The sequence below is a fragment of the Dipteris shenzhenensis genome, chromosome 2 (genome assembly GCF_047967505.1).
Source record: "Dipteris shenzhenensis isolate YYH24624 ecotype China chromosome 2, Dip_SZ_1.0, whole genome shotgun sequence".
Lineage (NCBI taxonomy): Eukaryota > Viridiplantae > Streptophyta > Polypodiopsida > Gleicheniales > Dipteridaceae > Dipteris > Dipteris shenzhenensis.
The window spans coordinates 61,606,884-61,620,403 of record NC_141597.1 but is presented as its reverse complement, the minus strand read 5'-3'; the positions used below and the strand labels follow the sequence as shown (position 1 = coordinate 61,620,403).

General features: G+C 41.5%; 1 protein-coding gene across 2 annotated transcripts in view; it reads right to left on the bottom strand.

Annotated features, from left to right (window-relative positions):
• Nucleotides 1–2,088: 2,088 nt before the first annotated feature.
• The window catches only part of LOC147905108 (uncharacterized), a 28,174-nt gene continuing 16,742 nt past the window's right edge, over nt 2,089–13,520 (bottom strand). The window contains exons 2-6 of one of the 2 annotated variants that reach the window (XM_087390199.1): nt 6,618–6,656; nt 6,054–6,503; nt 3,323–3,863; nt 2,992–3,215; nt 2,089–2,735 (exon numbers count right to left, since the gene is read on the bottom strand). In XM_087390199.1, the coding sequence (XP_087246325.1) occupies nt 2,373–2,735; nt 2,992–3,215; nt 3,323–3,863; nt 6,054–6,383 (1,458 nt within the window). In that variant the 5' untranslated portion in view covers nt 6,384–6,503; nt 6,618–6,656 and the 3' untranslated portion in view covers nt 2,089–2,372. The remainder of the gene's footprint in view (nt 2,736–2,991; nt 3,216–3,322; nt 3,864–6,053; nt 6,504–6,617; nt 6,657–13,520) is intronic. The other variant, XM_087390191.1, reaches the window with a different exon arrangement.

Genomic DNA, 13,520 nt, shown 5'->3' with positions numbered 1-13,520 from the left:
TAGAAGATATAGTCAAGGTCATATGAAAATCTTCGTTATCTTTTCTTGGCTCACAAGTGATGGACTTGTGAGGCTTACATCTATGAGACAACAAACCAAAAGTTGTTATACCTCGAGGAAAACATGTGGACATACCCACAATTTATAGCTGATTTATTAAACTTGGTTTTAGCATTGGCCATCTATTCTGGATCTAGCTGTCTTGTTAAGCGTGAGTTTAGAAGACATAGCCAAGGTCGTATGAAAATCTTGTCTTTCCTTGGCTCACAAGTTGATGGACTTGTGAGGCTTACCTCTATGAGACCACAAACCATAAGTTGTTATACCTCAAGGAAAACATGTGGACATACCCACGCAAATAAGCAATTGTGGATCACAATCTAGCAAGAATCAATCCACCATGGCACTTTCCATAACAAAGGTTGAGTGCTCATGAGCCACATGGTTGAGATGGCTCATAGAGGATCTTGGTGGTACTCAAGATACGACTAGTGTGATTTTTTGTTATAATATAGTGCCATAGACTTGGTAAAGGATCAAAAAAACATGAGAGTTTCAAACACATTGACATCCAGTATAGGGACTATTCAACCTATCCACTATTTCTCTGTGTTTACCAAAGCCTTGTGTTGTGAGAACCTTGATAAATTCAAATATCATCTTTGTCTATTTGATGATGACATTGGGGAGTGCTCATTGGTCAATCTACCTACATGTACATATCGAGGTATATGCGAATACATTGTATTGTTGATTATAGGTTTGGAGTGAACGTCTCCAGTTGCTCACTTGTCTTCCAAGCATTGTGCCATTGTCCCAACTTCTTTACGTAGTCTATTCCAAGCCAACTCTTATTCCTTCCTTGCCCTTATGCAAATGCTTTTATGCAAGATGCACTTCTTCAATTAAGTCACCTCTCCAAGTGGCATGCTTATTTTCCCTAAGCCCCCCTTGGGTGCTACTAATACACACTACTCAAAAGGCTATTAAGCTCTTAAGAAGAGCCTTCAAACTAATAATAACCTCTCCAAGACAAGCATGAGCCCTCTTCTTGCTTTAGGTTGCTTACATCGCTTAGGTTGGCTTTTGCTCTTACTCAAATGATCTTCCAAGCTCTAGTTGAGCTCCACAAACTTTCATGACTTTTTGTAACTACTACAAGGGTTTACCAACCCTCTGGCATTTATATAGGCCGGCTTTGGTCAACTTGCTTTGAAGCTAGTCATGGCTACCTTCTATGTAGTGATGGGCTTTGGTTACTCATTTGCAAAGCCTTGCACCCTAATCTCTACTTTGACTCAACTACTAGTGCCACTCGCCTCCAATACCTTATATTTTCCTTCACACATGTTGCTATTCTCTAAGGCTTGTGGACACCCTACTCTTAGTTTCACACTTGAACTTAGAAGATTGCAATGCCATAGGACCATCACTTTGCTTATACTTTCTCAAAGTTGCTTAGGATCATTCCACCATCTTGGGCATGAGTCATGTGGTTGCCAACAAGGTTGCTTGCCTAGCCTTCCTCCCCAACACTTGTATAATAAAGCTACTACATGGCTTCTAATATGAATCTCTTTATTTCAAACTTATTCTGGCTGCATAAATGCCATTCTTTCATATTGTCCGCCGTGATTTTTGTTCATAACTTTTCCTCGGACTCTTCAAATGTTTTAATTGGCTTTATTACAAAACAGGCCAATCATAGTAAACAATGTATTGGGGGCCACACACACATTTACCACTTCCTATTAGATGTGTTTAGGAGTATGAATCCGAAATCCAAGTGACATTAATGAAAATAATCTGTTTCTTGGGTTTTAAAAATGTAAAATACAAAACATGGGGGCATTTTTCAAAATCGCATATTAAATCTGGTTCTTGATTGAATCATGTTTGGATGGTATTAGTGTATGCATCGTCAGCCTCCCTATGTACGAAATGGGATATAAGAGGGTGAAAGTTTGGATACAACTTGTTTACTAGGTTTGCTAGCCTCTTAGCTACTTAAAAGAAATTCATTTTATCATTGGAAAATCTAACTAGTCATATGACTCAAACAATTTGAAGCTGAAGATGGGGTCTACTCAAGTTTCAACCTGTGCCTTGTGCGAACAGGGAAAACAGAAAAGTTTCCAATAGACATCCCCTGAGTTTCTTTGCAAGAAATGAGTGAAATCTGTCCAAAAGACGCTACATTAACCATTTCAAATGTCATTTGAAAGCACGTTGATTTGAAACAATTCCCAGAGAGCTTGAGATAAGGAAAAGTGTATCTTGAGTTTCATTCAACGAAGAAGAAGAAAAGCTGCTAATGCCCACTAGATCATTTCAAAACTCACTATAAAACAGCAATAATAGACATTGGGAATCTAATAATGATATGGCCCTGGATGAAGCATGCCTGCCTCATATCCATGGTTTCTGTTGAAAGGATAGGGTGTGTCATAATAGTCCCCTTCACCTTTAAATGAGCCATAGCCTCCAAATCCTTCATTTCTGTCAACTGAGCCCATACCATAGCCAACCTGATCATGAGAACCATCGCCAGGCAGTCCACTAACGTTATAATTGTGATAGGTTGGGCCAGATTGCTGCGGGTGCTCCCGCTGATGCTGGTACTGTTGTTGCCTTAATTGTGCCTCGCGCCGCAAAAAATCTTCCCTCAGCTTTCCCTGTTGGGCTCTGAGAGTTACAATCTTTTGCCGGTATTGTTCTTGAATATCCATCATGCACTTCGATCAAAAAAAAGAAGTAAGCACCCATTCAAAAACTTTTAACCTGCTTCTGCTTACAATTTAAGAATGGGAAAAGACCTCTACCTTCAACACCACAGAAACCTATTCCAGTCACAACATTAATCATTACCTGCCTCAGAGCAATAGGCAGGTTGCCATCTTGGAAAACATGGATGGACATATAGCAAGGGAAGGAAATTACAACATTTTCATCATCAGTAGCAATACATTATAAGCATGGTGCAGTCTAAACCTCACGATGCCTGGTATTTTCCTTGTCCTCTGCATCATTAAGCTCCTTAGTAAGCTCCATTGCCTCCTGGACAAATCTGTGTTCAAGTGCTTCAAGAGCCTGGGTAATCGACTGCTGTTCATAATTTGACTCCATTTTTTGCATACGACCTTGGTCTTTAGAACTCCTGCTCCCCTTCTCTTGGTTTGGTCTGCTATCTTGATTCTGACGACTGTATGGAGATCCTAAACACAAGAAACAGTACAAATATTATACAAAATATTAGACCAAGTAAACTAGATAGAAAATTTTACGCTTTGAAAATCTCATGCGTTGAGTAGTTGCACCTCACCTCCTTTGTGCCCATATGACAACATCGGTAAGGATCCATTCTGATTTCCAGCCTCCCACTTCCGCCTTGCTTCCAGCTGGCTTAGCTGCTCAATGCTGTGCTGGTCTTCACCAAATGGACCATCAACTTGTCCATGATAGGGCTGCATATTTGGGTGGTGGTGCATTTGCTGATTGGCAATGTGCTGCATTTGTGCAGCAATCAGAGGATTCACATTCAAGCCATGGTTGAGTGAACCCTGTGGCCGGCGCAGATTCAGCTGCTTCCGATCATCTTGTACCATATCTAGAACTTTCTTCACTGCCTCTATAGCCTTTCCAACCATAGCCCGATTGGTGCCTGAAATTCGAATATAAAAGGCTCCATTTCCTGCTGTTAGGCTGTCCTCTAATTTTAAACGGCATCCTGTATCCTTTTCAATTCCCTGTATTGTGGCACCCCCTGTTCCTATAATTCTCGGCTTCAATCTCTTGTCTTTCACAGGGACTCTCTCTACAATCTCCCCTTGCTTGCGGTTAGCTCCCAAAGTTGTTGGGCAACCCTGCACACAAGTGATTTTATTCACAAGAACACAATTGAAAAAAACTCTCAAACAGTCCCAAAAGGCATCCTAACATAACCAGGTCAAACTGTAGCATGAAAGATTGTTAAGATTCAGGTGCAATTACTTAAGTCTAAAAAGACAACAAATAGGTTCAGAATCATGACACCACCCACAAGATCGAACCTATACACACAGCAGGGACTAGCTTCTATACCCATTTTCATCAAAGAAGGCTTCTTTGACAATAGACTGCATATATGTCCAAAATTTCATAATTTCTGAGTCTTGAATGCTCATGGCAGTTTCAGTCGAGTTTTTGGTTTCCCACCAGTGCACTCTTATCCCCTGGTGTGTGTTCAGGCACAGCCCTCCCATTTCCCAAGGAACACACCATTAAAGCTCGAGCGCTGACAAGAAGTTGGCTTGCAATTACGTAGTAAGATTATGAAATACCAAGACATACACATTACACAGTTCGGAAATTCTCACAAAGCAATAAAACAGCATATTTGCAACAAATGATACAAGGAAGGTTATAAGTGTAATTCTGAAACGCAAATTCTCATCATCTAATTGAGCTTCAAAAGATTTAAAATATATGCTACAATTGGTCTTGATGTTTGCCCATCAAGCCTGACATGCAGTGGGATGTATGACCACATCACCAATACCCAGGCCATAGGCATAGATCAAGTAAAATACAGATTGCTAGGGCATTCTATTCAATATGCCTTTCTCAATTGAGGGACTCAAGTGAAAGAGGTGAAATCTTTGCTTGTTTAGGCCTCGAAGAATCTTCATGCTACATCAAAATATCAGGATCGAGCGCATACTCAAGCTCTTAATTCCTGATTCACACCCCCGATCTTCGCTCACAACATATGATCCATTTTACTGCAGTTAAGCACAACTTTCAAGGACTGACTGCAAGACAAAATCACAGATCTTGAAAAATATGCCCAGACTTAAGAGGCTGGAGCATTAAAGAAATAGACCCAAAGAATGGGAATATTTTTATCTTACTGCTCTCTAATACAAAAACTCAAATAATTTTGAATCAGAGCCATGTGCTCCACCCAGATATACAAAATACACATTCCTAGGAGTATAGAAAGTTAATTTGCTCCTCCATATGGTGCACGTGCAATATTGAACCACGAAGTTGCTCTCTCCTTTCCAAGCTTCCTCTGTTCCATACTTGACAGGAATATATAAAGAGTTTCTATGTCCTTCCTCAGGCAAACTCACAGCCAGCCATGACAAAACCTGGCGTATCATTCACTAAAACTGCATAAAGGGAAACAAACTTTTTAGATTTTTGCAAAAGGTCTTTCCACTACATACAGGAGCTTGAAGAAGAAATTGAGCCACAAGGTGAATACAGGAAATCTAGCTTTGTAAGACTAGAATATATCCAATTGTACAAATTCAGATTTTCGTTGTTCTACAAGGTGAATACTGTTAAGACATAACCTGATTCACCTGATCCACAAATTACCTCTACCCCTGCCGACCAAGCCAACCCTTGTTAAATGATTGTCTAGCTAGTTCACTACCCCCCACCAAATAGGGGAAAAAACGTCTCCTTTTGTCATCCATTTTCCACACTGTAAAAAACTCTACAATCCCACGTCCAGACTTGACTTCACAATGATTCTATGCAAAGCATGATCATGAGACTACTGTCTACATGCTGTGACATCTTCCACACATCATCATACTGAACATCCAAAAAAACACCATATGTCCATGGAGAGAATTTACACTTGATCCTTCCAACTCTAGATCTCAGTTCATGCCTCATAGAGTCTAAAAAGCCATGTCACAATGTAGATGGCAAGTTACACAAAGGACAAGAGTTACTCTGGGTTGCATCCACCCAAGTATATCGCAGAAAGGACAAGAGTTTTCTTCTTATATGGCAGATCCTTTGCCCGAGAGGTGTGAGACACGGGCAGATGCACTAAGAATTCAAAACCATGTTTTCCTCTGGTCCCAGGGTTATATGGCATCCTTCACCCAAGAAAGGGGTGAGAAGACAGACGCCCCTATGAAGGTAGGCTACAACTTAACGTGAATTAACAGGACGCCTTTGCAACATCCCTTACACAACAATTCCTAAGACACTATATAAGAATGGAGAAGCAGAGAAGATCTGAAGTTACCTGCTGGGAATAACAAACATACCTGTGAAAAATGGCCATACTCCCCACAAATACGACAAAAGAGCTCCTCTTCTTTTTTTTTCTTCCAATTTCTCTCTACTGCTTTGGCCTTGGCCTCCCACACTTTGGCTTCTCTACTGGTGAAGTCAGTGGGAACTGCATTAGGATCACGAGGCCCATCATCCTCATCAGATTCCCCGGCAATTGAATTTTCCTGTGCAACAGGTCTTTTTTTCACACTGGTGTTATCATGAGCATTTTCACCGCCAGGCATAGGAGGACCAGTATATTCCTTCCCATAGACCTCCTTAAACCATTCCTCATCTCTTTCCTCATCCTTTGAATCAGCCATTGATGAAACCACAAAATCCTGCTTCCTAAATTTGAAGAACTACTTGACACGCCGGTGTGGCAGAAGCACCAGTAGTGCTAGGGCATTGCACCACTGCTTCGCACTGTACAGAACTGTGTTCTGTTGCAAGCAATAAACCCTAAAAATTGTCAAACCCTTGTTAATGCTCTGCTGAACAAGTGTGCGCTGTTCAGCATGTGCTGCCATTCCTTATGTAAAAATAAAGGAGCTTACCCAAAATGCAATCTTGCTTCTTTAATATAATCCAAAGACCTGAGATTTCATTGCATTCAATGATATGAAACCAAAATCCACTCGAGCAGAACACTTAACACATAAAAATTATGGGCCTCCCATCATTGAGATTTTTCAAAGACAATCCAGAATTTAAAAAATTATATTTCATATAACCCATGCCAGGGTTCATTCCCACACTTAGCATACAAAACCAAAAAATTCAACCCTACAAGAGTTTATTCAACAAAGCTTGAAGGGCTGCACCACATGCTGTCTCTCACTGGCATAACCAGGACATCATCACACTCTCAAAGTAGTTCCATAAACACAAGATCATACAGAACCAACACACAGGCCAAAACTTGTAGCTAAATGATGACAAGCTGGCAGCTGGCAAGGTTGGGCAAGATGATTGTTACAAAACCAAGCAATTACATCCAACATGCAAGAAGAACCTGAATCCAATTGTAAACACCAATGGATGATGCTCAAAAATCAGCCAGCCACCAATACATATATATCTAGATGAATCCAGGAACATGCTGAAACTCGTCCTCTAAAAATAGTAGCAAGTCCCTACTATGCGTGATGGAGTTTATGGCTTTCAACCCTTGTCACTGTCATGAGATCGATAGTGCTGTATGACATCCCCACCGACTTGATCAGTTCCAACAGTGGGTGTAGAGGATAGTATAAACATATGTTCTCACACATACAAATTTCATCTACTAAATCTTAAAACATAAATATCTCTACTTTTTAAGGAAAGGAGTGAAAACACATGCTCAGCCTATTCTGCCATTATATACCTAGATGGATCCAGAAACATTCCCAAACTCATCCTCTAAAAACACAACATAGTGCAGTTTCAATCTCACGATAGTCACTCATAAGATTGAAAACCATAAAGTCCATCACGCATAGCAAGGACTAGCTACTATGACATCCCCACTGACGTGACACTGCTCAAACTGCAACCAGAGTGATCTGCATAATGTATGCTCAAGAAATCATAGTCCCACGGTAATGACCGCTACTGAAAATAGAACCTGAGATGCCTCAAAACATGGGCGCCATTGCATAATCGGACTCGGCAAGAAAATCTGCAAATATCTCTCTTCTGCCAGAACTCCAAAATCCCAACTGATGAGTGAGAAATGGGAGTCAACACTTATCCACTGCCATGTGGCATAAATCTAAGGTTTCAAAACCTTAGAATGAAAAATGCATAACAGAGAGACGAAATCGAATACACAGAGATCTATAACTCTGAAAATCCTCCACCAAATCGCGTAAGAACTGATAGGTAGGGGTTTTTGGGCGTCCGGAACGCAATGGGACAGACGGTTTTGGAAACCGTGGTCTCAATCATTGGGTCCAACACACGGACTGAAAAACGTTTTTGGAAACAGAGCTGTTTGTAAACTCCACCGGAGTGCGAATGATGAGCAACATAGAAGTTTTAGGACCTCCTGAGTCCTCCTGAGTCCACCGGAGGGATGTAGACCATAGTATAAAAGTATGCTCTCACACATACAAATCCACACACCCACACATACTTAAACATCCATTTATACAAAGCCTTCGTACTGAGTTTCTGTCGGCACTCCGTAGGTGAAGGGCAAACTCAGCCATGACGACGGCTAGCACTAAAGGAGAAGGCTAATCAAAAAGTAGTCCAAATCTCTTCATTCAAGCTACACAGCTGCTTGTGAAGTCTAAACGATTTCATTTTAGTCCCTCCCAAACGAGCATCTGAATCTAAATCTAGCTAATAGGGCAACGCACCGTTTAAGATAGAAAGAATTATCGCAATACCAACAGGCCGCAACTTGGACGAAAACTTCACAAGGTGAAATTTGCATGTCCGCTGATACGGCAGAAGCATATACCTAGATGAATCCAAGAACATTCCCAAACTCATCCTCTAAAAACACAACATAGTGCAATTTCAATCTCACGATAGTCACTCATAAGATTGAAAGCCATAAACTCCATCACGCATAGCAGGGACTAGCTACTATGATATCCCCAATGACATCATCAGCGCCCAATAGTGGGTGTAGACCATAGTATAAAAGTATGCTCTCACACATACAAATCCACACACCCACACATACTTGAGCATCCATTTATACAAAGTCTTCGTACTGAGTTTTTCTCGGCACTTCGGAGGTGAAGGGCAAACTCAGCGATGATGAAGGCTAGCACTAAAGGAGAAAGCTAATCAAAAAGTAGTCCAAATCTCTTCATTCAAGCTACAACTGCTTGTGAAGTCTAGACGATTTCATTTTAGTCTCTCCCAAACGAGCATATAAATCTAAATCTAGCTGATAGGGCAACGCACCATTTAAGATAGAAAGAATTATCACAATACCAGCAGGCCGCAACTTGGACAAAAACTTCACAAGGTGAAATTTGCATGTCCGCTAATACGGCAGAAGCATATACCTAGATGAATCCAGGAACATTCCCAAACTCATCCTCTAAAAACACAACATAGTGCAGTCTCAATCTCACGATAGTCACTCATAAGATTGAAAACCATAAACTCCATCACGCATAGCAGGGACTAGCTACTATGACATCCCATGAGTTCATTCCATGAGGCCGTGAGTTCACTCCATGAGGCCCCATTGCAATTGGTAAATTGTCAAAAGATTCTCATGCTTCCGCAAGCGAGCCACATTTGGCATACATATCCACTGAGGCGCTGTAAACAAGAAGACCTTTGAGCCCATATTGGCAATAACACAGCATGTATCTCTCAGCCTCTTTCTGCATCCTTCAGTCCGGCACAAGCTCAGTACAGCCACAAAGGTATACTTATCAGGATGTATAGAATCCTCTTGCATCTTTTGGTGAGGTTGAGGACATGCTGTGATTCCCGACATTCATTACCCATGATTCCCAACATTCAACATAATGCATGATGAATACTCGCAAACCAGTTTGCAACCCCCTTTTGCCTATGGTTTGATTTTTTCATGGTTTTCTCTACCAAAATCGTATGACACCTGCATCACTCCTCAACGTTGATGCTCCTCATCAAACAAAAACTCAATGGAGGCATTCAGTCTTGGCATAGGAATCACGCTCAACATAGTTGCTATCACAAGAAATCTCAAGAGTAGACAATAACACTGCACCCTCAGCAGAGTCAATATTGCAAGATATCTCAAGAGTACATAAACACGGAATTTTATCTACATTTTTCCAATTGCTACATTAGAGAAAGCAACTGCTCCATCCTTAATTCCTCTGGCAAACACATGTCTTGTCTTATGCTGTGTAGAATTGCACTGGGGCAGCCCCACACTGCCTGCTCCCCAAATGCCTCAATCCATGAAGGGGTCAATTGCCAGAAAAAACCAAGACCTATGAGCCTCAAATAGAGCTCGAAGAAGAGTTAAGAGGATCCCATCAAGTCTGTGCCTGCATAGCCTCTCAGCCATAATTTGACCTCACACACTCTCCCAAAGGAGCTAGTTCACTCTGATACCACTGTTGACAACTTGCAGCAACTGAGTTGCAGGCTGCTGAGCTTGAAATAGACTGTTGCCTAGAACTCTCCTCACAATGGCTGCTATAAACAATACTCTCTTCTAACACAACAACAATACAAGGCAAAGTCATGCTAGCCCAAAGATAACTCTTATTAAAAATATCATTTGAAGGTCATACTGCACACAAAAGAAAGCAAACTATATTTCATTATAACCTTCATAAGATTTGTACACCTAGCTTCCAACCTAAATATTTTGTAAAACGAGCAAAACAACAAGCAAAGACGAGGGAAAAGGGGGTTTGTAAGACATGTGAAACACAACTAAGAGTGAAAGAGAAAAGTAAATGTATGCTTATGTTCTCATCAAGACCCAAGCATAAGCTGCAACCTGTTTTCAAAAGATCCTAGAATCTCTTGGGTAAAACCAGTGATTACTAAGCTATAAAACCCCAACTCAAACAAGAAAATTGTGACTGTGACAGGACGATGACACAAAAAGAAGAAGAAGATTTGAATGTGTGTGTGTGTGTGTGTGTGTGTGTGTGTGTGTGTACCTTTGTAAGACTAGAATATATCCAATCGTACAAATTTAGATTTTTTGTTGTTCTAAAGTCCAAAATTCTACAAAGAAAATAAAAGAGAAAGCGAAAGAGGAGAAAAATGAGGAGAGACATCCTTAGCAAGCAAAGCAACACTTATGTCTTCATCAGTGCCCAAGCATAAGTAGCTATACTAGGTTTCTAAAGACCCACGGAGTCTCTTGGGCAAACCCAATGCTTACTAAAATACGTCAAATAAACAAAAGAGAAAGAAAACAAGAAATAAAGAAGAAAGGAAGAAGGTGACTAAGCAAAAATAAGCTCTCCTCTCTCTCTCTCTCTCTCTCTCTCTCTCTCTCTCTTTCAAACTGAGCAAGAAACTAGATCTTGCCACTCCGTTCTCGAAGGTTTACTGCACCAAAAACAGCAAGAAAATTGACATGCTCATTAACATGTTGGTGGAACTCCAAGCAGAAAATCTCCAACTCCACAAGACTGTGATGCAATTGCAAAACAGAGTGACAGTGCTAGAAACCAAAGTGGAAACAGGCTGCAAACAGGTACATGAACTTAAACAAGCCCAAGAACAGGGGAACAAGGAAAGATTCACCCTAGAGGAACCCAAAAAGTGGGTAGAAGTTGCCTCAAAGCTCACACCCGGTGGAAATGCAAACGAGCATAAACAAGCTCAACAAGCCCAAATTCCTCCAACCCGCAACAACACTGCTACACAGGAAGACCTACAGGAACAAAAAGAAAAAGAAAGACGATCCCGTAACCTTGTCATACGAGGAATTCCAGAGGTGGAAAAGGAGAGTCCCCTCAGCCTAGCAAAAGAGGTGACAGAGTTCTTTGCAGAGCACTTCGCGATGCCAGATGTGGCAGTGTATGGAGCACATCGTGTGGGTAGAATAGAAGAAGATACGACTCGTAAAAGAGCCATTGTATGCACAGTGATGGACACAACAAAACGTGACATCATTTTGGACAGCAGTAGAGTATACCTCAAGGGCTCCCCTTTCTATGTCAGTGAGGACCGCACCCCAAAATAGCAAGAAATAAGAAGGAAGCAATACAATGAGAGGCTCAAGCGACAAGGGAAAATCCCTCCAATGGAGGAGACTATCAAATAGGGATGCGAGACCCATGGGACTCACAAGTCCTTACAAGTAATGTTTTGGAATTGCAAAGGATTCCCCTGGAACAAGGGAATTAGTATCAATGCTTTCATACAAGATGTAGACATCATTTTCCTTGGAGAAACATGGGAGAGCGAAATTTGCACGATTCCAGACGTACCAGGATACATGGTGCATACCGTGTATGAGAAACAGATAGGGAAAAGAGGTCAAGGTGGTGTAGCATGCATGCATCAGGAACATTTGGCAGAAAAGATCAGTTTCTACAGAGCCGACAAATACAAGAGGTTTATATGGCTGAAAGTCGAAGGCGCATGCCCTCTCTTCATTGCAGGTTGCTATATACCACATCATGACTCTCCCTTTTGGCAGGAATGGAATAGACACCAGTGATGCATTTGCAGCCTTATGCCTAGACATTGCTGAGTTGAAGGAAGTAGGTAAAGTCATAATACTGGGTGATCTCAATGCAAGAACTGGACAAATGCAATTTCAGCCGATCATGCATGATGAAATGGATAAAGAAAATGCAATCGAAGTGGATGACAGATGGTACAGGATCTCAGACGATAACACCATTAATGCACAAGGCAGAGCACTCAGAAGCATGATGAATGGTCTACATATGCCAATACTAAATGGAATGCAGCTATTTCCCGGGACCAATGGGACTACATGTTTTTCGGCTAGTGGAGGGCACAGTGTATTAGATTATGCTTTGGCACATGTAGATGCATTACCTAACATTCAGAGCCTCAAAATAGGAGCAAAACAGCCAGAGTCATACCATCTCTCCCTGTGGCTCACCCTTAGTGTGCAGGCTGAAATCCACACACAGAAAATTACAGCACATCCAGGAGGCTTCCAGGTGGATCAAGAGAAACACAAAGAATATGCCATCACACTGGATGCAAAGCTGAATGCAATGGCAGTTACACCCACATGGGGAGCCCTCAAAGAGGCTATCTTGGACACCGCCACAAAGGTGTTTGGAGTAGCCCCCCAAGCAAGACAGAAATTGGTCAAAGGTCTACCATGTAAGAAATGGTACGATGAAGAGTGCAAGCAAATGCGCAAAGCATTGAAACACATTCCAAACACAAACTTGTACAGACAGAAGGAGAAACAATATAATGCTCTCACACGGAAAAAGAAGAGGCATTACATTCTAGAAAAGGAAAAATCTGATTTACTTACATTCATCAAAAATCCCAAGAAAGGTTGGAGGCATGTCAAGAGTCCGAAGAAAAAGATCATGGGGAATATATCAGATGAAGATATGATGGAATACGTCATTAAACTCTACAATCATGTCAATGCGACAGAAATGGGGACTGAAGAGATACCACTTACTTCTCCCAATCCTTTTGCATTTGAAGACATAGAAACAGGGCTGAAAAAGATGGCCAATGGAAAAGCATCTGACCACATGTCTATGTGCGCTGAATTTCTAAAATGGACAGGAGACAAAGCAAGAGAATTGTCATGTGCACGGATTGGTATCTGACGTGTACTAGGTACACAGAACTAGCTCAGGTTAGCCTGGGGAGGCTTAGAGCTAGGCAGGCTTGATTCTCGGGTTGAGTGGCAAGGGTACGAACTATTTATAGGTCTTCGCTATTTTTGGCGCCGGGGCCCGAGTCTATAAAAGAGGCCCAGGGGGTTCAGTTCTCAGTGTGCAGTTGGGAGCAAGTCTCGTTCCCAGGTGCTAGGT